The sequence below is a fragment of the Cyprinodon tularosa genome, unplaced genomic scaffold, assembly GCF_016077235.1.
Source record: "Cyprinodon tularosa strain WSP-4 unplaced genomic scaffold, ASM1607723v1 ctg49, whole genome shotgun sequence".
Lineage (NCBI taxonomy): Eukaryota > Metazoa > Chordata > Actinopteri > Cyprinodontiformes > Cyprinodontidae > Cyprinodon > Cyprinodon tularosa.
In genome coordinates, this window is record NW_024039218.1 from 231,718 (window position 1) to 253,341 (window position 21,624).

The window sequence follows — 21,624 nt, forward strand, 5'->3', positions numbered from 1 at the left end:
ATACAGATAGAAGATGGTCGGTTCTTTGTAGATTGGCTCAAGCTGGCTTAATGAGGGGCTAAAACATTTGCCTAAGATATTCCGTTGGATATAGAAGTGAATTCATAGATGTCTTCTTTGAAACCCAGAGCCATACTAGAATATTTTCCTATTAGAATATAATTTTTAGAATTTTATTTTGGGGTATTGGGGTAAAGATGGTAAATAAAAATGCACACTACAGTTTTTAGATTATTTACCAAAGTTAGTAAAAGCAATGATGATCCTTCTAATTCAGCTATGCCATAAGGTCCTGTTAAATGCATGCTCTATTTTTGGTTTGTATCTCATCGTATACAGTTGGGCTTGAAAGTTTATGCATACAATTGAAGAAAATGATAGTCACAAAGGTAATTCAAGGAACACAAAACTGCATAAAAGTATTAAAATGAATTTTACTTTATAAACTTGATATCAAAAATAAAATATAGATTTTCTTTTATTGTTAACCTATTGCAAAAGACAAATTGTCCCTGAGAAATATGTTTCTGATGATCAGTGACCCAACATACCTGTCAACAGGTGCAGAAGTCTGACGGAACATTTCCTGAACATTACAGAAAAATACCTGATTTCAGTGATTCCCTCAAAATGTTGCTCAACAAAAATTTCATTATTATATATGAACATGTGTGTTTGTATACATACAGACACAAAATATCATGATTTTCATTTTTTATTTAGTCATTTTTTAAGCTTACTGGCAGCTTATTTTTTCTGTCTCTGTGTTTCAAGCACAACTCTATGTAGGTTTATGGGGTGTTTTTCAGGGAGCTTATACTGTATAGAAAACAGGAAGGAAGTTTGGAACTGGAGAGATCAATTCCTACAGCAGAATGTTTTCCATACTGTATTCATTCTCAAAGGGATCATCATTGTTACAATAGGAGCAAAATGACTCCATAAATAAATCTTAAAGATGAAAAGTCCCGTTATTCATTTTTAAAAAGCTATTAGGGGCCAATTAGTTTTTAAAATCTTAATTGCAATTAAAGAATAAACAAGTACAACAGCAAAATACAATGAACAAATATGCTACTATAAATAAGTATTCAGGAGAAAAATAAAATGATAAACGTGCTTAGGAGTGTCGGATATGTGTGTGTGTATATATATATATATATATATATATATATATATATATATATATATATATATATATATATATATACACACACACATATCCGACACTCCTAAGCACGTTTATATTATTCCAAACATATCATCTACCACATGAAGTTGTGGTTTTTTCAATTTTTGGTGAGTGGAGGATCGAATAATACAAAAATATTGCTTAAATTTAATTAAGTAAGTCTGACTTTTTCTTCAACCAAAGACATTATTTGTATCTTGAAAAATAACTGGCTGATGACATCACTCAACTTCAGCAGGTCATGTGTCTGAGCCCTCAGGTGACATGAAGATAAGCTCTACATTAAAGGAATAGTACACCCAAAACTTGATTAGCCTTCATTTTCTACTCACCCCCATGCTGAACAACACTCTGGAGTACTTTTTTGATATCTCAAATGCATCTGGAGATCTGGGAGGCTTCTTGCTGTCTGCTGACATTCAAATAATGGAGGTCTATGGTACCCGAGACAGAAAGGTCCATAAAAGTCCACAAAAAACGTGTCAATATTCCTCCATACTGCTCGTCCAATGTATTCCAAGTGTCCTGAGTGGGTAGCATCCAGAATTTACTCGAAACAAAGTCATTTAGAATGTTTTTAGAGCATAAACAGTAGTGTATAGGATTTCCTGAAAGCGCGCGCCCGCACGTTCACGATGCTACGGAAGCCGGCAGACCAACCAGATGAAAGTGCGCATTCAGCGTCTGCTCTGCCGATAATGCAAGCGTAGAAGAAGAAATGTGCTGTTTACCTGTGCAAAGAAAGAAACAACGAAAGAAAAATGTCTGAGGACTTCAGTGTTGAGGAAGAGCATGAGTTCTTTGCCGAGCTGAATGCGCACTTTCGTCTGGTTTGGTCTGCCACGGTTTCGCGCTTTCAGGAAATCCTATACACTACTGTTTATGCTCTAAAAACATTCTAAATGACTTCGTTTCGAGTAAATTCTGGATGCTACCCACTCAGGACACTTGGAATACATTGGACGAGCAGTATGTAGGGATATTGACACTTTTATGGACCTTTCTGTCTCGGGCACCCTAGACCTCCATTATTTGAATGTCAGCAGACAGCAAGAAGTCTCCCAGATCTCCAGATGCATTTGAGATATCAAAAAAGTACTCCAGAGTGTTGTTCAGCATGGGGGTGAGTAGAAAATGAAGGCTAATCATGTTTTGGGTGTACTATTCCTTTAATGCTTTATCTTTTGTGCAGAGAAAGCCAGTCAAATCCTCCTCTTCTACTTCTGCTCTGTCTCCAGTATCTGGCTAAACATGTCACCCTCCATAAGTTTTTTTTTGATGGTGGTCTCTTTGCATTCAGCGATTTCTATGAAGCCCGTCTATTCTTGATGGCTAGAAATGTCATAAACATACACATCTTATATGATTAAATATTAAAATAAGGAATTAATTGAACAAAAAGAACCTGAATTTTTAATTAACCTTTATGTACTGCTATCAATGCAGACCTGTTCTGTCTTGATAATCAGCCGAAAACTTAATTTCTAACACACCCTAACTAATAAAACTAAGAAATACTTATTTATAATAAAAAAATGTAATTCTGTTGAGCTATTTTAAGTGTGTTTTCTGTTGCATAAATAATTGAGTCATAAAAATGTTGTGGCGTAGCTTGATTGTTATTCTATATACCAATTTTTGTAATTAAAGTTTTATCTGTTATTTTATATGTTAATTTTATTCCAAAGTGTCATCTGAACAGTGGATGTCAACATTTATTGTCTTTTAAATGCACAGCATTTAGTGACTGGATGCTTTAGAATGAGAAAAAAAAATATAGACAACAAGAAATGAAGTTGTAAAATAAGATTAAACACTTTTTTATTAGGCGATTAAATGTATTTTCCAAAAAAGTTTTAAAAAAAATTGATTAAATGTATATTTTTAAGTAATAAATATAAATTGAAAATTAAGGAAATTGTAACTTTATAATATTGGATGCAATTTTTATTATATGTATATATATTTTATGTGGATAATTTTATTTTTCCTTATACCGTACATGCATTTTTGAGTGACTAGTCAGGCCTCTTTTTTAGCTACCCGGAAGTCGAATTCTTAGTCGATTTGTTTTTGTCTTGTGGTCACGTGACCCGTCCTCCTCCAGCCACTTCCCCAAACAAACACCAGTTGAAGCAGTTTTTTTCCCCTCTAAGCAAAACCAGCAGAGGTGTCAGCCTCTCGACATGCTGTGGCGAAGCTGTCAGATAAAACAACCTCTTCTGAAGCAAACCCATCGATGAATGATCACTCAGGTGAGCCAATCAGAGATTTTTTATTTTTTTTGGCTCCGCTGCTATTTCGTTAAACGCATAATGTTTTCCTAATCGGATGAGTCTAGCAGCAGGAGCTCCACTCTGGGATTTTGCTGACCGGTGTTCTGCTGAATAATGTGTTTGCAACAAAGGCAAACATCGACAGGCAGCGATCTGCTTTTAGCTGGTGGCACCAGTTTACAGTTTGCTGATCACAATCACACCCGCAGGTTAACCCGATCCCTATAATACGGAAGGGGATTAGGGCCACTGAAAAAAAACAAAAAAGTTAACTGATTTTTAAATTTCATTTCAGTATAATATGAGAAAAAAGAAGTTTAATCTCAGAATTCAGACTTTTTTCCTCAGAATTCAGTGATAATTCTGAGTTTAAAGTCATAATTATGAGATTAATCGCAGAAGTCTGACTTTTTTTTCTCAGAATTATGACTTTAAACTCAGAATTTTGGATCTTAATGTAAATGGGCACCATAAAGGAATGTGGGAGCACTCAACTTCACTGACAAAGATGTGAGGTGTTTGGGAGGAACAGTAACACATTGGTAATTAGAAATAAGGCAACTGCCAGAGGGCTCCCCGGTCATGCTATTTCATTATTGGAGGAGCTGTATGTGATTAAAACAAGAGAGCTAGTTTAGTCTTTAAAACAGACATGGCCACAGCTTGATGATAACATGTTTGATAGCTGAAAGAATTCAGTCAGAATTCTGAGAAAACAGTCAAAATTTCAGAACAAAAGTCAGAATTCTGAGATCAAAGTCAGAATATTAAACTGAAATAATATTTATCAATCAGATAAGTTTTTTTTTTCCGTGACCCCAATCCTCTTCCCTACTTTAACCCATTTACACAATAGAACGTGTTTTTCCATGTCTAACCCTAATCTGGATTATGACGAGTTAAACAAATGTTGAAGAAAATACGTGGTTGGAAGAGAAAGGGGATGAAATTAAAGTCAGTTTTTTTCTGAAAAAGTTTTAAAAAACAATCCACTGGACTTTGTTTCCAAGGCTTGAATACGTTTCGCTTCCCATCCAGGAAGCAAAACGTATTCAAACCTTGGAAACAAAGTCCAGTGGATTGTTTTTTAAAACTTTTTCAGAATGACTATGACCTGGATGACTGAGAATCTTCATCTGCATAAAGTCAGTATGTTCTTTTAAATCATTCTGACTCTTAGATAAGGCAAGTTGACTTATACAGCACATTCCTGCAACAGCACAGCTCAAAATGTATTTTAAAGCATGTTATACTTAGGTTATAGAGAAGGACTTTAGATTGGGATGATGTGCACTGCTTTCAGAGAGCAGCAGTGGATCAGTTGCAGCGGTCTAATTGACTTTACAGGTAGACCTGTGACATTGTTGCTTTAATCAATTCCAATAAAGATTAGCACATGGATGGGTTTTCAATTGTATTTTATCTAATATTAAAAATATACTCTCTCCAAAACAAGATGTGCAGTTATCTCCGTTGACATCCCATTAGGTTATTTCTTTTTAGAGTTCAGATGAAAGTTTGATTCTCAGTTCTATCACTTCCTGTCTTTGTTAAATTCAGAAGATTTAGCCCTTAAATATCTAAGATCAACTGCTTAACATGAGTTAAAAAAATCTCTTTTTATAATGAACTAATCATTTTATTAGCTGAATTCTCAGATCTACGAGCTGAAGACGTTTTATTGTTGTCTCCCTTTTATCTCCTCTTTCTTTCATCTTTTGTCCTTTTTCCTGTTTTTCCTTTCCTGTTCTACTTACATTGCAGTGTCTATAAATTCTGTAATGCTCCCTGTATAATTATAATAAAGCTATTTACATGCATAAATCAATCGATGGCCGTGCTGCTCCGATTGTGAAAGCAAAATCTGTGGGGCCCTTTTTGGCATCAAGACAATTATACTTATTGCCACATTGCCAGACAGGACACTAGTAAAACAAAAAATAACATCTAGAAGGTGATCAATGAGCAGGTTTAAATAAGCATTTCTTCTTTCACACACTTATTTATTTCCAAACAAACTACATGGTTCAGTCCATTTATGTATTATATGCTCTGTAAAGCCTGTAGTTTGTATATTATATAAGGGCTGCTCCGGGACACGGTGTGTAGCACTGCATTGCATCAAGAAGGTTCTGCATGAAGTTTGTATGTTCTCCCTGAGCATGCGTGGGTTCTCTCCAGGTACTCCAGCTTCCTACCACAGACCAAAAACATGACTGTTAGGTTAACTGGCTTCTCTAATTCTGCTTAGGTGTGAGAGTGTGGATGAATGGTTGTTTGTCCTGTTTGTCGCTGTGTTGCCCTGGCAACCTGCCCAGGGTGTACCCCCGCCTCTCACCCACAGGTAGAGATAGGCACAGACAACCCCGCTTGGGATAAGCGTGATGGAAAATGGATGGATTTGTATTTTATATATATATATATTCTTTATGTTTTGTTTTATTTGTTGGTACTTTTGTTGATATGTCATGATTCTGCTTGGTTGTCTCTCTGCTTCTTACTCTTGATATTCCAATGCATTTTGGTGAAAGAACTTGCCGCCAGTGCAGATAAAAGTAATGTTTCTCTTCTTGCCAACAGCCTTTAATCTGCAGTGATGTCTTTGTTTATTTAAATGCACAATAAACTGAAAGTTCACATTCATTTCATATTTTGCCCCTTTTAAGCACATATAAACAACATTGGAACCAAATAGGTCTGTCATTGTGTGTGTCTCTTTTACCACATGCACATTAAATTTAGTTGGTATCCATCTGGGATACAACCCTTAATGGATTGGAGTGAACAGTGGTCATGTAGGAAGCTAAACTGCTTCGCAAGGAAATGTTTAAAGCACAAATCAATGATCATATGTATCCAGTAAAACCTTTATTGGACAGTTATAGAGAAAGTTGCTGTATTCTGTTTGGCTTTGTAAACTTTATTCAACATTGTGGATGCAGTAAGCTGTTGGCTCATTATTTAAATTGGATTTTTAGAAACCCCTGTGTGGATAAAACACAGCAGATTATTATTACTTTTTTTCCTCTTTTATATGTATTAAAAATAACTATTTTTATTGAACTAATCAATAATCTGCATGGGCCTTGATGTACTTTGCTTTATTATTATGTGTATTTCTGTTTTTGTTCTATTTCCATCACTGCAGCAAAAGAGCCTTTTGATTTTAAAGTGGAATTGAAATAAATGTAAGAAAATCAAAATGAAAAAAACAAAAAAAAAAAAAAAAAACAAGAAAAGGTTCGACATTCATGATCTAATCAAAGTAACTGAGTTGTAAACTTTTGCATTTGCTTTTTAGCTTCACTAATACTTTTTTCTATGCCATTAATTTGATGAATGCACTGAGGCTGCACAATCATAAAATGTTTATTATGTTAAGAACAGACTGAAGAAATATTTAGCAAAATAATTTAAGATGTTCCTGTGATGAATTTAAAATGTTTGAAAAGCTCTTATCACTTCCAGACATGTTTTTGCTTGTTTTTATGCTTTTGAATGTGTTTTGTGCCAAAAGATAAAAGATTAAACAGGATGATCTTCACTCCCTTAAAGCTTTGCAATGCATACAAGCCCTTATCTCTCATGAGTTATTATGAAAACTTGTGATACAGCCTTTCTCTAACCTCCATCATGTGTGTGGGGGGGAGTGTGTGTGTGTTTGGGGTTAAACTATCCTTTTAATCTGAAAACTGATCCAAATATCAGAACAGCCAACCCTTGTAAGATTATTGTGTATTCTGCAGGATTTTGTAAATATGTTAAGGGTGAAATATCTCTGTTTGAATCTCTACAGCCTTATTTACTCAAACCAGTTAAAGAAACGCTGCAGCCCGTTGGCCTAAGTGGACGCATTATGGTGGATGTAAACAAATGGCCCATTTTCAGCTTGATGGGGCCGGAGGAGCTCTCATCAATAAGGATGGCCTGCGTGTTTGGCTCGTCTGCTAATGAGGCCATCTACATCAGCAACGACGAGGAGGTGAGAGGCCAGAGGAAACGCTTATCTGTTTAGTTATATTCCTGAGGGTTTTACAATGTCATGTCGAGTGCTTTTGCTGATTCTTTATGCACAGAACCACATTTAATGTTATTTTAACCACAGTTTTCTGATTTGTTTACCTTCTTATTAGGGCTGCAACTAACGATTATTTTGCAAATCAGTTAATCTGTTGAGTATTTTTTTTTTTTTTGAATAATCGATTAATAATCGGAAAACAAAAGATTCCTGAAAGAACACTTTTTATAAAATTAAACCACGTGAAACTAAAATGATTCCACTTGAGAAGTTCTGGATAGAGCATATTGACAGATGGAAAAAAAAAAAAAATGTTTTATATATTTTTTTTTACATTTTGGTATAATTGCTGCTTAAGGGTTGGTTAATCTGTCAACTAAAGGCATATTTTATAGTCTCTAAAGTCAAGCTAATGATTTATCGATTACTAAATCAGTTAATTATTAATAGAATAATTGATTAATCACGATTAATTGTTTCAGCCGTACTTATCCAACACATAGCTGTTTATGTACAGTCTATCACAGTTAAAAGCAGGGGAAAAACATTTTACAGGTTAGAAAATAAAATCCTAACAGTGGTGACTTTTGCGTTTTAGGTTAACATAATTCAGTTTTTTTGATAAACAGTGATTGATTAACTAGTGCTTTTAATGCTGTGCAAATACATTTAACAGGTAATTAAAAAAGGATTTGTTTTAAAAGCAAAAAAAAGTCTTACATAATTTAGAAATATTTTGGTATGTTCTTTTTACACCTCCAATGTTCACCATTATTAAAATCCATCAAGAAATATTAAACCATGCATGTATACCTTTGATCCTTTAAAAATTTAAAATCCTCTGTTTATTGTATGTTATGTCACTTCATTAGGAATAAAAAGTATGATTGAATGTCTGAAATATTAAAATCTATGAGATATCTGACTGAAACTGTACCTTATTTCTACCAGCAGTAGTTAGACATGAATAACTAAACATTAGTAAATGAAACTTATGTTCAGAAAAATCATCTGAAATTCATTTTTTATTTTTTAAATGCAGAATTTAATCAGTAATAAGTTTTTAAAAATGTTAGAAGTTTCAAATTCTTACTTTTGGTCAAACAATCCTGCTCTTATAATATGAGCTAAAGACCACTTCAGCGCCTCCTGCTGGTGCTGATATTAGGATGGAAAATTATCTGATTTGCTCGGTTTAGCTTTGTTAGGGCTCCTAGGGAGGCTTGAAAAGGAGGAAAAAAGTATGTTTTTCCCCAGACAGAGTTCCTTATTTTATTGTTTAAACATTAACATCTGAAAAAAAAATTTCTAAATAAGAAAACACTTTATGCATTAATTTATAGACGTCTTTTAGCAACATCAATACTTATTTGACTAATTCGTTGTTTCTTTTTTCTTTCATATCAGTTTAAAGTCAGATTAGAAAATATGAAAAGCAACATTTTGTCATATCCACAGCTCATTGATTCTGTAGGTCAGAGTTTTTATTTGTGCTTCTCTTGTAATTTTCTGAAAGTATTTCAAATAGAAGAAAGTTTAAAGAGACACAAAGTGTTTTGCAGAAACTCTATTTGGGATTTTAAAAACAAAGTGTACAGAAATCCTGTGAATTTTTATCTCTGTTTGGCACTTCTCCCTGATCCCCTTCACTTCTCCCATCTTATGTCCCTGCACACCCAGGTTTTCGTTTTTGGGCTGAACTGCAGTAACTGCCTGGGAACGGGGGACAGCCAGAGCACCATCGTCCCCAAAAAGCTGGACTTTCTGAGTGGCAGGAAGGTGGTGAGCCTCAGCTATGGGAGCGGACCCCACATCCTGCTGGCTACAGACGGTAGCAGCATGAAACATGTGATTCATCCCCAACTCAACCAAACATTCAGCCAATCCACTAATGTTTCCATGTTTCAGACGGGGAGCTCTATGCATGGGGGCACAATGGCTACAGCCAGCTTGGAAATGGGACGACCAATCAAGGAGTAGCTCCTGTGGTCGTTTCTGCAAACCTGCTCAACAAGAAGGTCACAGAGGTGGCTTGTGGCTCCCACCACTCCATGGCCTTAACCGACTCAGGAGAGGTAGGTTTACTGTAATATAATGCTTTTTGACCTATTGCAACATTTCAGGCTTCAAACATAAAGATATACAATTTTAATTTTTTGTGAAGAATGAACAAGTGGGATAAAAATCATAAAGTGAAACAAAATTTATTGGATATTTTAAACTTTTTAACAAATAAAAACAGAAACAATTGGGTGTGTAAAATTATACAGCCCCTTGAGTTAATACTTTATAGCGCCACCTTTTGCTGTGATTACAGCTGCAAGTTTCTTGGGGTATGTCTATCAGTTTTGCACATAGAGAGACTGAACTTTTTACCCGTTCTTCCTTAGAAAACAGCTGGAGCTCAGTGAGGTTAGATGGACAGAGTTTATGAACAGCAGTTCTTTCCAGAGAGCCAGTCTAATTCCTGGATATGTTTATTTGTCAACTATTCCACTGTAGATTTTGCTTTATGTTTTGGATCATTGTCTTGTTGGAAGATAAATCACCGTCTCAGTCTTAAGTCTTTTGCAGACTCCAACAGGCTTTCTTCCAGAATGCTCCAGTATTTGGTTCCATCTTCCAATCAGTTTTAACCATCTCCACTGTCCCCGCTGAAGAAAAGCAGAACCAAGCCATGATGCTGCCACCACCACTTTTGACAGTGCAGTGGTGCTTTCAGGGTCATAAACTGATTTGCTTTTACATTAAAGCATTATTGCCAAAAAGCTGGATTTTAGTTTCATCTGACCAGAGCAACGTCTTCAAACAACAAGGCTTTTTATGGCTCTCTTTAAAAATGGCTTTCTTCTATTAAGGCTATATTTGTGCAGTATGCCACTGTTGTCGTATGGACAGTCTCCCACCTCAGCTGTAGATCTTGGCAGCATCTATGATTAGTCTTCTCCTTGTTTGAGCTAAAGGTTTAGCAGGCATCCCCAAAGTTGGTCCTCGAGGGCTGCTGTCCTGCAGGTTTTAGAGGTTTCTCTGCTCCAGCACAGCTGATTTTCATCGATAGATTATAAACAGGCTTTTGCTAAACTGCAATCATCATAATCAGCTGTGCTAAAGCAGAGAAACCTCTAAAACCTGCAGGACAGCGGGCCTTGAGGACCACCTTTTTGGATGCCTGGTTTAGAGCGATGACCGGGTCTACATAGATTAGCTGTGGTCTCAAACTCCTGCCTTTTCAATATTTCTGCTTGCACGATGCTCCTAGTGATGTTTAAAGCTTGGACAATATTTGTGTATCAAATACAGCATCAAACTTCTACACAACAGTATCTCAGACCTGCCTGGTGTGTTCCTTGTTCTTCATGATGTGAGACGATCACAGAGCAGGTGCATTTATACGGAGACTTCATTAAACACAGTTGGATTGTATTTCTCTTTATCAGTCATTTAGGTAAACATTGGATCACGCAGAGATCCTCACTGAACTTCTGGAGAGAGTTTACTGCAATGAAAGTAAAGGGGATGATTCATTTTTCGCGCCCCACTCTTTAGTTTTTATTTGTTAATGTTTAAAATATCCAATACTTTTTGTCCCCGTTGTTGTTGATTCCTCACAAAAAATAGAAAAAATTGCCTCTATGTTTGAAGTCTGAAATGTGGCAAAGATTTAAAAGGTTCAAGGGGGCTGAATACTTTCAAAAGGTACTGTAAACCACAAAAATGTTTCCATCTTCCTTGATAGGTTTCTGAATGTTGGCAGAGAGCAGAATAGAAGCTGCTTTCAGACTTTTCTGTTGGTACAGGACACTCAGCTTTGTTCAGAGGGAGTGTGAAGCAGAAACCAAAGTCCAGTCACAATTAATCCCCTCTGAGTTGAAACCAGAGGGAAAAGCTTAATGTGCTGAGCTAAACTTGGCAAAATTATTAAGCTGACATGGGAATAAAACAAAGAGGACTTGTCAGAAGTAAGGGTCATACAAACATATCCACACGTCTTGAAGTTTCCCCTATACAATTACAAACTTAGTCTAACTTTCATTATATATGTATATAGTGAAAGTGCTTATTTATAGAGATGTAGCTTATTACTGATAGTTTATATCATAGCTATATTTAAAAATTATAATTATCAACAGTTTCACAGCCACTGTGATATTAGTAGATTTTAATCCGAATTAGCACGGTGTTAAATGTGTCTTAAAGAATGAGACTGTGCTATCCTATCAGTATCCATGTGTGCACATGCATGTCTAATAATATCTATGGCTGTATCCGAACGTCCGCCCTAATCTCTTTATAGAGTACTCTATAGCGGTTACGCCATTTTCTAGTGGGTGAAACACTAGTGGTCTCAAAATTTCCCACACTGCACCTGAAATGTATTGTGCAACCATGGTCACTAGACGAGCAGCATTTTCATCAAAAGCTTAATTTTGCCTGAAATGGACATGTCCATGTTTAGAAGAATGAATGTAGTCTATTCATTCTGACATGAGCTGTCAATTCAATCAACTTTTTCAAAGTCTTTTAAAATATTTGCATGGTTTTAAAATCGTTCATTATTTATATCCAGCTGTTCCAGAAGATGAATGCTGCAGTATGTAAACAATAATTTGACAGATAAAATTAATCGGCTTAATTATTTATTATAATGATCATCAACCAATTTAGTAATTGAGTAATCGATAACTGGAGTCTACAGACTTAACACATGCCATTTGCTTAAAAAGCAACCCACTCAAACCAATAATTATCCTGAAATTGAAAAAAAAAAATAGATAAACAGTTTGCATTTTAAAACATTTTTGTCTGTGATTGAGCTCTGTCCATATTCTGTTCAAGTGGCATAGTTTTAGCTTCAACTGATTAAAAACTGACCGTCTGAAATGATCAGTCAGGCAAAGAGAGCATTAATTGGAGAAGAGGTACATGGTAACGCTGGAGCGGCTGCAGGGGAGAGTCTGACTATTGGAAGAACCACAGGACGAAAGCAAAGTTAAACTAGAGCAATTAGAAGTCATGTGTGCAACAAGCCCCATAGGAGACTGAAAAAGAAGACTGAGTCCAGAATTAAAGAATTAAGACTTGTTGCCTTTATTTTTATTACTTTTATAGCATTTAATAAATAGTTCCCCTCAACATGATCTTCTTGTCCTCTAGGTGTATGCGTGGGGCTACAATAACTGTGGTCAGGTGGGCTCCGGCTCAACAGCAAACCAGCCTACACCTCGCAGAGTCTCCAGCTGCCTGCAGAACAAGCTGGCCATCAGCATCGTCTGTGGTCAGACCTCGTCTCTGGCCTTGGTGGACAACGGAGAGGTGACCGTTTGGGTTTATAGTCAGAGCCGATGCTGGCCGGCTCTGACCCAGATCTGACGTGTTATTTTTCCATTTCTCTGCAGGTGTATGGGTGGGGCTACAATGGGAACGGGCAACTTGGACTTGGTAACAACGGAAACCAGCTCACTCCCTGTCGACTTGTAGGTCTGCAAGGTGTATGTGTGCAACAGGTGAGAGATCTGTCACTTGGGTGAACCTCCTAGTAGCTAAGCTTTTTAACATGTTGTCACCACAAACAGTTATTGTTTTTTATTACAATTTCTTGCAAAAGAGCAACATAAATTAGTCAAAAGTAAAATGATTAATAGTTTCCAGGGGTGTTAGAAATTAGTAGGGGCATTTGTAATCACTCTCACCAGGTCACTATAATCACCACAAATCTTTTGGTGCAAATTTCTACCAGCTTTACACAACTAGACTAACATTGTTGTTTGTCTTTTATAAAATAACGCAAGCTTATGCAGATTAGAAGGAGTGCATCTGTAAACATGACTTTCTTTTTGTTTTAAGGTATTTTTTATTGAACTTTCACAAAATATACAATGAAAAATTTGTCAAAATTGAATACAGTTAAAAGTTTTTTCTCCCCCAAGAAAGATTCTGAAAAGTAAAAAAAAAAAAAAAAAAAAAAAAAAAAAAAGGATGTAGCTAACCACTGAGAATAGCATACAAAGAATATAAACAAAACCAGGTCTTAGTCATACAGCTACATTAACTATTGTTATTCCAGTTATTATTCTTATTTTTACTGTTACTTTTAGTACTATTGTTAAGATACCTATTACTACTGCTATCATTGGTGTTAGTATTTTTATCATGATTACTATTTAGTATTGCTATTATTATCCTTCCTGTTATTACTAATACTACCATTACTATAAATGTTCGTACAAAAATCTATATCTACTACTTTTATTGTTGCTTTAAAATGACCCATAGTAATGTAAAAACAGCCTATTAATCCATTTAAACTAATTAAACCAGCTAATACACTGCTTAAGGAATAAAAGAAACATTTTTAATTCTAGATCAGAACTAATTTGACCTCCATACAGATCTCTACTACAAAGTAAACTGGCCCTCACTTTCTGCCCAATGCCTCACTCACTGGTATGTCTTAATTTATAAAACAATTATTGGTGCTCTTCATTTATATTTGACACATCTTTTTAAAAGAAATCAAGAAAGTTCTAATCTCCGATCTATGGACGTCCTACAATTTGCTGTCCCCAAAGTACGAAAAGAAATGCGCAAGAAAAGTTTTCAGCTCCCAATGCCTGGAACAAATTACATTCTAAACTTCACATTCAAGCCCCTGTGATGCTGAAAGAAATTTAAAATCCTTGTTAAATCCCTGTAACTAATCATGTCTGTATGTAAATGTTTTAGGTTGGCGTTTCTGCAGAGTTTTAATGCTTTGAATTAGTTTGATATGTTATTTAATGTGTTTTAAAAAAAAACATTTTTGTGTTTTATATTTTGTAACTTATATGCTGCTCTCCTCTCGGCCTGGTCTCTCTTGCAAAAAGAGAATAATAATCTGCCGCTAACTACAGTATTGGTCTCTCATCTTTATTTTTTTGTTGTTTTTTTTCCCATACCTGATATTGTTTTCCCCAGATCGTCTCCGGCTATGCTCACTCGCTGGCGCTGACAGACGAGGGTTTACTTTATGCTTGGGGTGCTAACACTTATGGGCAGCTGGGCACAGGGAACAAGAGCAACCAGCTGAGCCCAGTTCAGATCCTGCCGGAGAAGGAGAGGTCAGCGAGTCTCCCAGCTCTCTTTAGATATGATTCCTGCTGCCTCTGCGCTGCCTGACTGCTTTGTTTCTTTACAGAATCGTGGAGGTCGCCGCCTGTCACTCCACTCACACGTCTGCTGCTAAGACCCAGAGTGGTCAGGTGTACATGTGGGGCCAGTGCCGGGGTCAGTCCATCGTGCTGCCCCACCTCACCCACTTCTCTTGCACAGATGACGTCTTTGCATGCTTCGCTACGCCCTCCGTAATGTGGCGCCCTCTTTCCATGGGTAAGACAGGAAACTAACGCACTAAGTGTTTAGGTTTTCATTGCCCTATAGCCAGGCAGCTGATCGCCAATGTTTGAGTAGTTTTGATCCATTTAGACATTGCAGTAGTTTGTCCATGCTGTGTTCATGGAGCTGGGTACAGGAGGCCTCTTTGCAGTTGCTCAACCTGGAGATGTTTTCAGGCCAAAGTTCTAGGTTTACTCCAGCATATCCTTCAAGACTGGCATCTTAATCCTATACCTAAAGTAAATCGACCTAAAGTACTATTTAACTTAGCTGTAGTATCCAGGATCACCAGAGGTGAGTCCGACTCAAGATGGACAAGTTTTACTGTGAGCTCAGTGGTTTCAGTTCTTTCTTTTCTATGAAAAAGAAGCAGCTCAGGATTAAGGAGAGGAGTTTAGGAGATGTTTACCAGCATTTTGCATCCTCCTCTGATCCAAGCCTGTATTCCAGGTTATAGCATCAGATTTATTTCTGATAACCTATAAGCTGTTGAGACATGCCACTCTGACGCATGTTGTTTATTTGATCCATTGACTCATGTTGGCCTGTTTCCATTAATTACGGTGCTTTGGAATGAAAACTCAACATAGCAGCTGCAGTCAAAGCGTCGCCTTCTATCAACATAAATGTTATTGTTATCAAGTTTAGCTCCTAGAAGTTGTTGCAATATTTTCTTTCGATGCACAACTTTTATAAGGATCTGAAACCAAAAAAAGTTGATAAATGGAATTTACTCGTTTACTTTGCAGCATCCGGGCATTAGAAAATAAATGTGAACAGAAACTAAAACAGAAATCTTGTAATTTTTATAAATTGCGTATAAAAGATAAGAAAAATTTGTGACATTAAATCAAAATCATATTAGATCATTACATGAGAATAAATATCCGTATTTGCAAAATGCTAAATGAAATAAGTTTGATCACTTTTAGAAAAGTCAGGAAGGGAAATGTTTGCTTGTAGAAGTTCCTGATCACTGAAGGTGATCAGTTCACATTATCTTAGTAGAAACACAGTGAATGTGAGATTTAACGTGTTTTGGAGCAAAAGGTTACCCTTAAACGCAGAAAAAATTAACCATTTGCAAAAAAATCAACAAAATGTTAGGTTACAGTTTGCAAATCCACTCAGGAACATGGCCTTCATTTTTGTAGACACGACTTGCGATCAAACAAAGTTGGATTGATCATGATATCTCCATCTCAACTAATGGAAGTAAAAACAGGAAGCTTTCATTCCTAAGAAGACCATCCCAACAGTAAAGTATGAGGGTGGCAGCATCATGTTGCATATAGAATGTTTCATGAGGAAAGAACGTTATCTACTAATATTGGAACAGCAGAGATCAACTGGGAAGGCATCGTTTGGCAATAAATGAGGCGACAACAGGGACAGCGACCTTTTAATGATAAAAGGAAACAATTTCCTTTTATGATTAAAATGATTAAGATGATCCTGAAATAGATTTCCTGCCCCACATAGAGAAGAACAATCTATATTTTCCTATAGTGTTGGTAAACTTGTGGTTTCAAGTGTATTGGTGGTGATTTTCTCCCTTCAGAGCATGATGACTTTCTAACTGTGGCTCAGGCTCTAAAGAGGGAGTTTGATAACCCAGAGACAGCCGACCTTAAGTTCTGCGTTGACGGCAAATACATCTATGTCCACAAAGCAGTGCTGAAAATCCGGTCAGAAACCCTAACCCTCCCAGACGTCTCTTCCACTTAAATCCTGCATAAAAGTATCACTGAGCTGTTTTCTGCCACTCAGGTGCGAACACTTCCGGTCGATGTTCCAGTCCCATTGGAACGAAGACCTGAAGGAGGTGATTGAAATAGACCAGTTCTCCTACCCCGTCTATCGCTCCTTCCTCCAGTTCCTCTACACAGACAACGTGGAGCTGCCTCCTGAAGATGCCATCGGTCAGACACTGACACACACACCCCCATACACACACACACACAGCAGCCTGGTTTGTTTGTGTCGTCACTAAGCGCTCATCCTGCCTGTGGCTGTTGCTCCCTCAGGGCTACTGGATCTGGCCACATCTTACTGTGAGAACCGCCTCAAGCGTCTGTGTCAGCATATCATCAAGAGGGGAATCACAGTGGAGAACGCCTTCTCTCTGCTGTCTGCTGCTGTACGCTACGACGCCGAGGTGAGTCTTCCTCAGCCTTCAAAGTCTGTTCTTTATAAAGGAGAGCTTTGTTAAGCCTCACATAGGAAGCTGCAGTATCAAAGGTTAGCCTAATAAGATGCATGAGGTGTTCCAATAAAAATCTTAATTTATTTCCACTTCTTTCCTTTCCCATTCTGTCTCAATCTTTCATTTTTTTTCCCAGCCTGGCTCCATACCTCCCTTGGATCTGTCCATCCTTTCATTCTTATTCTAATTCTTAGCTCTTTCTTTGCTCCAGTGCTTTTCGTCTTTCCTTTCTTCCTCCTTTCCTCTTACCGTCTCTCCTTGTCTTTGTTTTTCTTCTATTTCTTTCCTTGCCTTTGTTCTTTCTACTCTTGTCTCTTTTCTTTCCATCATTTCCTGCCTTCAAACCGTCCCTCTTCTTTTATCATTCCTTATCTTCCATCCCCTCTGTCATTTTCCATAAAAATTTCAGGTAACCTTGGCGTCCTGTTTTTTATTGCCACGTGACAAATGCAGAAAAATCCAACATTTAAAGAACACCTTTATTCTGTGAAATAAAATTCCCTTTTTTTTTTTTTTTTTACAAAAATCAATAAAAGATCCAAACATCATCCATTCAGCCACATGATTTCTACTTCAAAGCATCCTGATATCTTATACAGTTAGTTGTGCACTTAATATAGCCCCACAGCATCATAGATCCTCCACCATACTTCACAGTGAGGCTGAGATGTTTTTCAGGTTATTTCTTTTCTTCATCTCATCCTAAAAGAGCGTCTGTTTCCATTTCAAGTCTCCAAAGCGTTTAGCAGCTGTGATAGGAGGACTCCAGCATGTAACTCTTTGCATAATTTACATCATTTTAACTTTTGTTGTTTTAAACCCTTGTAACCCCAGTTTGAAATATTCTGCCTTGGCAGATATTTTATTTTATTTTTTCAGCTTTTTTTCCTCCTTTTTTTTTTGCATGTTCTGTTATGTTTGGAGAGTGATTTCTATAAATTGTACTTTCAGTCATGTCAGAAGAATAAAAAAATTTAACTGTAGATCGTAACTTTATTCCTTAAAAGTTCAAAAAATATCCACTGGCTTGGTTTCCAAGATTTGAAGACGTTTTGCCACCTCTCCAGGACGCTTTCTCAATTCAAGACGTAACAATCGTAACTTTAATGCTTATTGACTCACTTGAAAAACATATTTATAGTTAAAAAACATAACACAAAAACATAAACACTCTGGCCTACTGTAATAAAGGTGAGATTATTTTAAACCGTTTTCCCCGCTTTACCACCGCAATAGGTAAATATGGATGGAGCTGTAACAAAAAAGGGCTATTTCTCAAATGGTTATTTATATATATTAGTTTTTAACAAACAACACAGCTTCATCATGAAGTTAAAGTCCACCATAAGGGTTATTTATATCCATGATGCTGTTCGGTTATTTTGTAAAAAAAAAAACCCCAAAAAACTATATCAAAAATGAGCTTTTCCATCACACTTATTTAATATATCTTAAACTTAGACAAATTTTATTTGTAATTTTGTTCACACAAGTGTAAAACAAAAAGATATTTCGTTTGGAGCAGCTCTCTGGACAATTTCATATTTTTTCTTTCTTTAGGCTTCTGTGTAAACATCAAAATAACTATTCAAGCAGAATTGTTTTTCCCTGAGTTTAAAGCTGTACTTCTGTTGAGGCAAATGGAAAAGTTGATCCAGATACTGTAAAAGTAAAGCATCATCAGGGGGGTTGGTAAATATTTTGCAGTACAAAGGCAAACTGCCAGTTTGTCCTCACTTGGCCGGTATTTGTTGACAGATCCAGGCTGTTTAGTCACTTCCTGTTTATTTTCTGGGGTGAGCTGATGACTATAATGTCTGTCATCCGTGTTTTATTTCTGCCCGTTATCTTTCCTGTTAAGTAAAAAAAAAACAGTAATTTGTTTTGATTTGATAACATTCAGATAGACGAGTCACTTTTTATTTATTGTTTGACCAAAACTGCCTTAGTTGATTATCTTTCTTCTGTTTAGGACCTGGAGGAGTTCTGCTTCAAGTTCTGTGTAAACCACCTGACTGAGGTGACCCAGACGGCTGCTTTCTGGCAGATCGACGGCAATTTGCTTAAAGATTTTATATGTCGAGCAAGTCGATGTGGAGCCTTCAGAAACTAAACCTGGACTGCAGGAAGTGATGGGAGCACATGCAGAGAGGAGCTTCCTGCAAACCATCAAATCCAGTCAGTCTCTATCCATGGTGGAATAGTTCAGGGTCCCTCAATTCCAGTCCTCCGGGACCAGAACTGAGGAACCATGGTCTGGTTTGAGAGGAATCGTTAGCCAGAATTTGTGCGTCAGCAGTAACCTTGATAGGTGGTGTCTGAATAGCGCTGGCAGAGAGGAAGGAGGCAGGAAGAGTCGGAAGCTTCCTATTATGGTTCCTTCAGGATAGGGAGCTTTTGAGGTCCCTCACTGGCTTTAAGGAGGTATTAGGAATCCCACCATACTTAGTGTGAAAGGACGTAGGCACAGACCACCCCAGATGAGTTTGTATGACACATCCAGATGTACACCATCATATTTTGGTTTTCATTTGTAGTTCTTTTTCGGAATGCTGTATTCCCAGACTGACAAGCATCGTACATGTGGGATTCCATCATGTATGGATGTCCAGAAGGCTAAAAGGCACAGCAGTTCACAGGCTCCTTTCCGATCCACAATTCTTACTGTTTACTTCAGGGATGGTGAAGGAACAGAAGCCAGGAGCTGTAACTAAACCGTTTCACACAGAGTCAAAGAATCTCTGCACAGAGTAAAACATCCCTTCCTGATCACTGAATTCAGCTTTGAGTTCCTCTGCCTGAACCGGAGCGTGCATAAACTTTATTTTTGCACATTGAGCAGCAGCTGGTTACTCATATTGCCTTGCTTTTTATATTTTTTACACATATTGTATAAGGCATCAGCAAGTGCTATTGCTTATATGCTTTATGTTTAACTTATAAGACACAAATTAACTAAATTATCAGGTCATTATTTTAGTGAACTGATCAAAGCTTCCCTTATTTAACATGATTGTGCTGCTGTCAGTGAAAGGTTTGCAAGTCTAGACTTTGCACGTGAGGATAAGAAGTTACAATTTTAGATAAAACAGAAATCTGACTGAAAACTAGGAAATATTGAATGTCGGTGCATAAATCTTTATTGGTCAACATCACTGAAGGAACCCAGGTTGAGATGCTGGTTCTTAATCAATCATTTTGATTTATAGTGTTAAATAATTACTCGTATGCGTAGTTCCACCTACCAAACGTAAAATAAAAGTGTTTATTGCTTTATGGTTGACAGTTGCTGATGTTAGATTTTTTTATTCCTAAAATTTCTATATATGCTGATGAATAAATCAAACAGTATTATAGTTTCTTATTTGTTTTGAGTAAAATGAACTATAGTTCTCATTTATTTGCAGGACATTAAAAATAAATATGTGCCAGTAAAACATTTTGCTCTCGTATGAATAAAACAATTTCTTTCTGGTTTTCTGCAAATAATGTGTCATTAATATTTGTCATTAATATTCACCACGTTTCTCAAAAAAAAAAATCGGACTGAAATATTTTCATACTTTATTTAAGTCGACATCAGTTGGTGGAGTGGTTCCTCTATCTTTGCTATGACAAAATACTCCATCAATGTACGGTAGTTAAGGTAAGAGTTTCCTTGTCTCTCGGTATAAATTACAACTTCAAGAATCCAAGTATGAAATTTTAAACTGGAAACTAAATCAACTGTATTTCATTAGTAGACTAAACTTAACATAATACCAGATTTTTCTAGGCATCTCTTCTTGTTCTGCAAAAAGTAATTAAAGTCTGAAGGATGTAAGTATTAAGCATAAAGAACTACCCTCGCAGGTCCCCTTAATCGTAAACCAGTGTCAGTCAGACATTAAGATACATTTTCTCTAAAGGCCTCAGTTTTTTTTTACAGTAGTGACCAAAAAACATCAGGCCTAACAACAGAACAACAAACCAACCAAGCACAGACTAAGCAATATTCCAAGCTATCGCCACTGCTCTGTGTTAATGATTTTTACAACAGGGGGATTGGTATAGCCTTGTGAGACCATCCTGATCTTGCGTGCTTTCAAGATTTCACTCGCTAAATCCATTTGGCGGAGTCAGGTTAGAATTGGTAACCATCATATCCACAGATTATGAACAGAAACTCATGGATTAATTATTTCCTGGAATCAGAAAATACCAAAAATGACACCTTCTCAGTGAATGTGAGCACATTTTAAAGAGATGACTTTTCCCTCTGAAAAGAAAAAAACATAAAAAAAATAAAACCCAAAGTTCTCTCATCTCAAGGTTCTGATCAAAAGAGATGTTCCACTTTGCTTTGGTTTTCTTTTTCTTCGCTGATTGATGGAGCAGCTACTAAAGTCTCTGAATCAGGAAGGAATTAAAGTCAACATCTATGGAACAACAGAAAGGTAAAGTATGAAGGTTTGTCTTTCCAGTGAGCTTTGTTGTGTTGCCTCTACAAAACGTAAAAAACATCCCCTTTGCTATGCTAAGTGGCTTAATGGAACTTATTTTTATAGAATCTTAATAAGAA

At 36.7% G+C, this 21,624-nt stretch overlaps 1 protein-coding gene across 2 annotated transcripts; it reads left to right on the forward strand.

Moving 5' to 3' along the window:
• Positions 1 to 3,288: 3,288 nt before the first annotated feature.
• On the forward strand, positions 3,289 to 20,554 carry LOC119794753 (RCC1 and BTB domain-containing protein 1-like). 2 transcript variants are annotated; one of them, XM_038302458.1, is made up of 12 exons: positions 3,289 to 3,447; positions 7,265 to 7,450; positions 9,167 to 9,317; positions 9,395 to 9,561; positions 12,641 to 12,799; positions 12,883 to 12,990; positions 14,441 to 14,583; positions 14,661 to 14,851; positions 16,419 to 16,545; positions 16,628 to 16,779; positions 16,885 to 17,015; positions 19,036 to 20,554. In XM_038302458.1, exons 1-12 carry the CDS (start codon positions 3,436 to 3,438, stop codon positions 19,174 to 19,176), a joined length of 1,668 nt encoding a protein of 555 aa, XP_038158386.1. In that variant the 5' UTR covers positions 3,289 to 3,435; the 3' UTR covers positions 19,177 to 20,554. The 2 variants fall into 2 exon arrangements, 1 of the variants encoding a protein (XP_038158386.1); XR_005282260.1 differs by lacking the exons at positions 16,419 to 16,545; positions 19,036 to 20,554.
• Positions 20,555 to 21,624: the final 1,070 nt, after the last annotated feature.

What these genes read in the sequence shown, in the direction of transcription:
- LOC119794753 (XM_038302458.1), top strand. An exon ending in CCTTAACCGACTCAGGAGAG is followed by an intron (nt 9,562 to 12,640) that starts GTAGGTTTACTG and finishes CTTGTCCTCTAG; the next exon opens with GTGTATGCGTGGGGCTACAA. An exon ending in CTGTACGCTACGACGCCGAG is followed by an intron (nt 17,016 to 19,035) that starts GTGAGTCTTCCT and finishes TCTTCTGTTTAG; the next exon opens with GACCTGGAGGAGTTCTGCTT.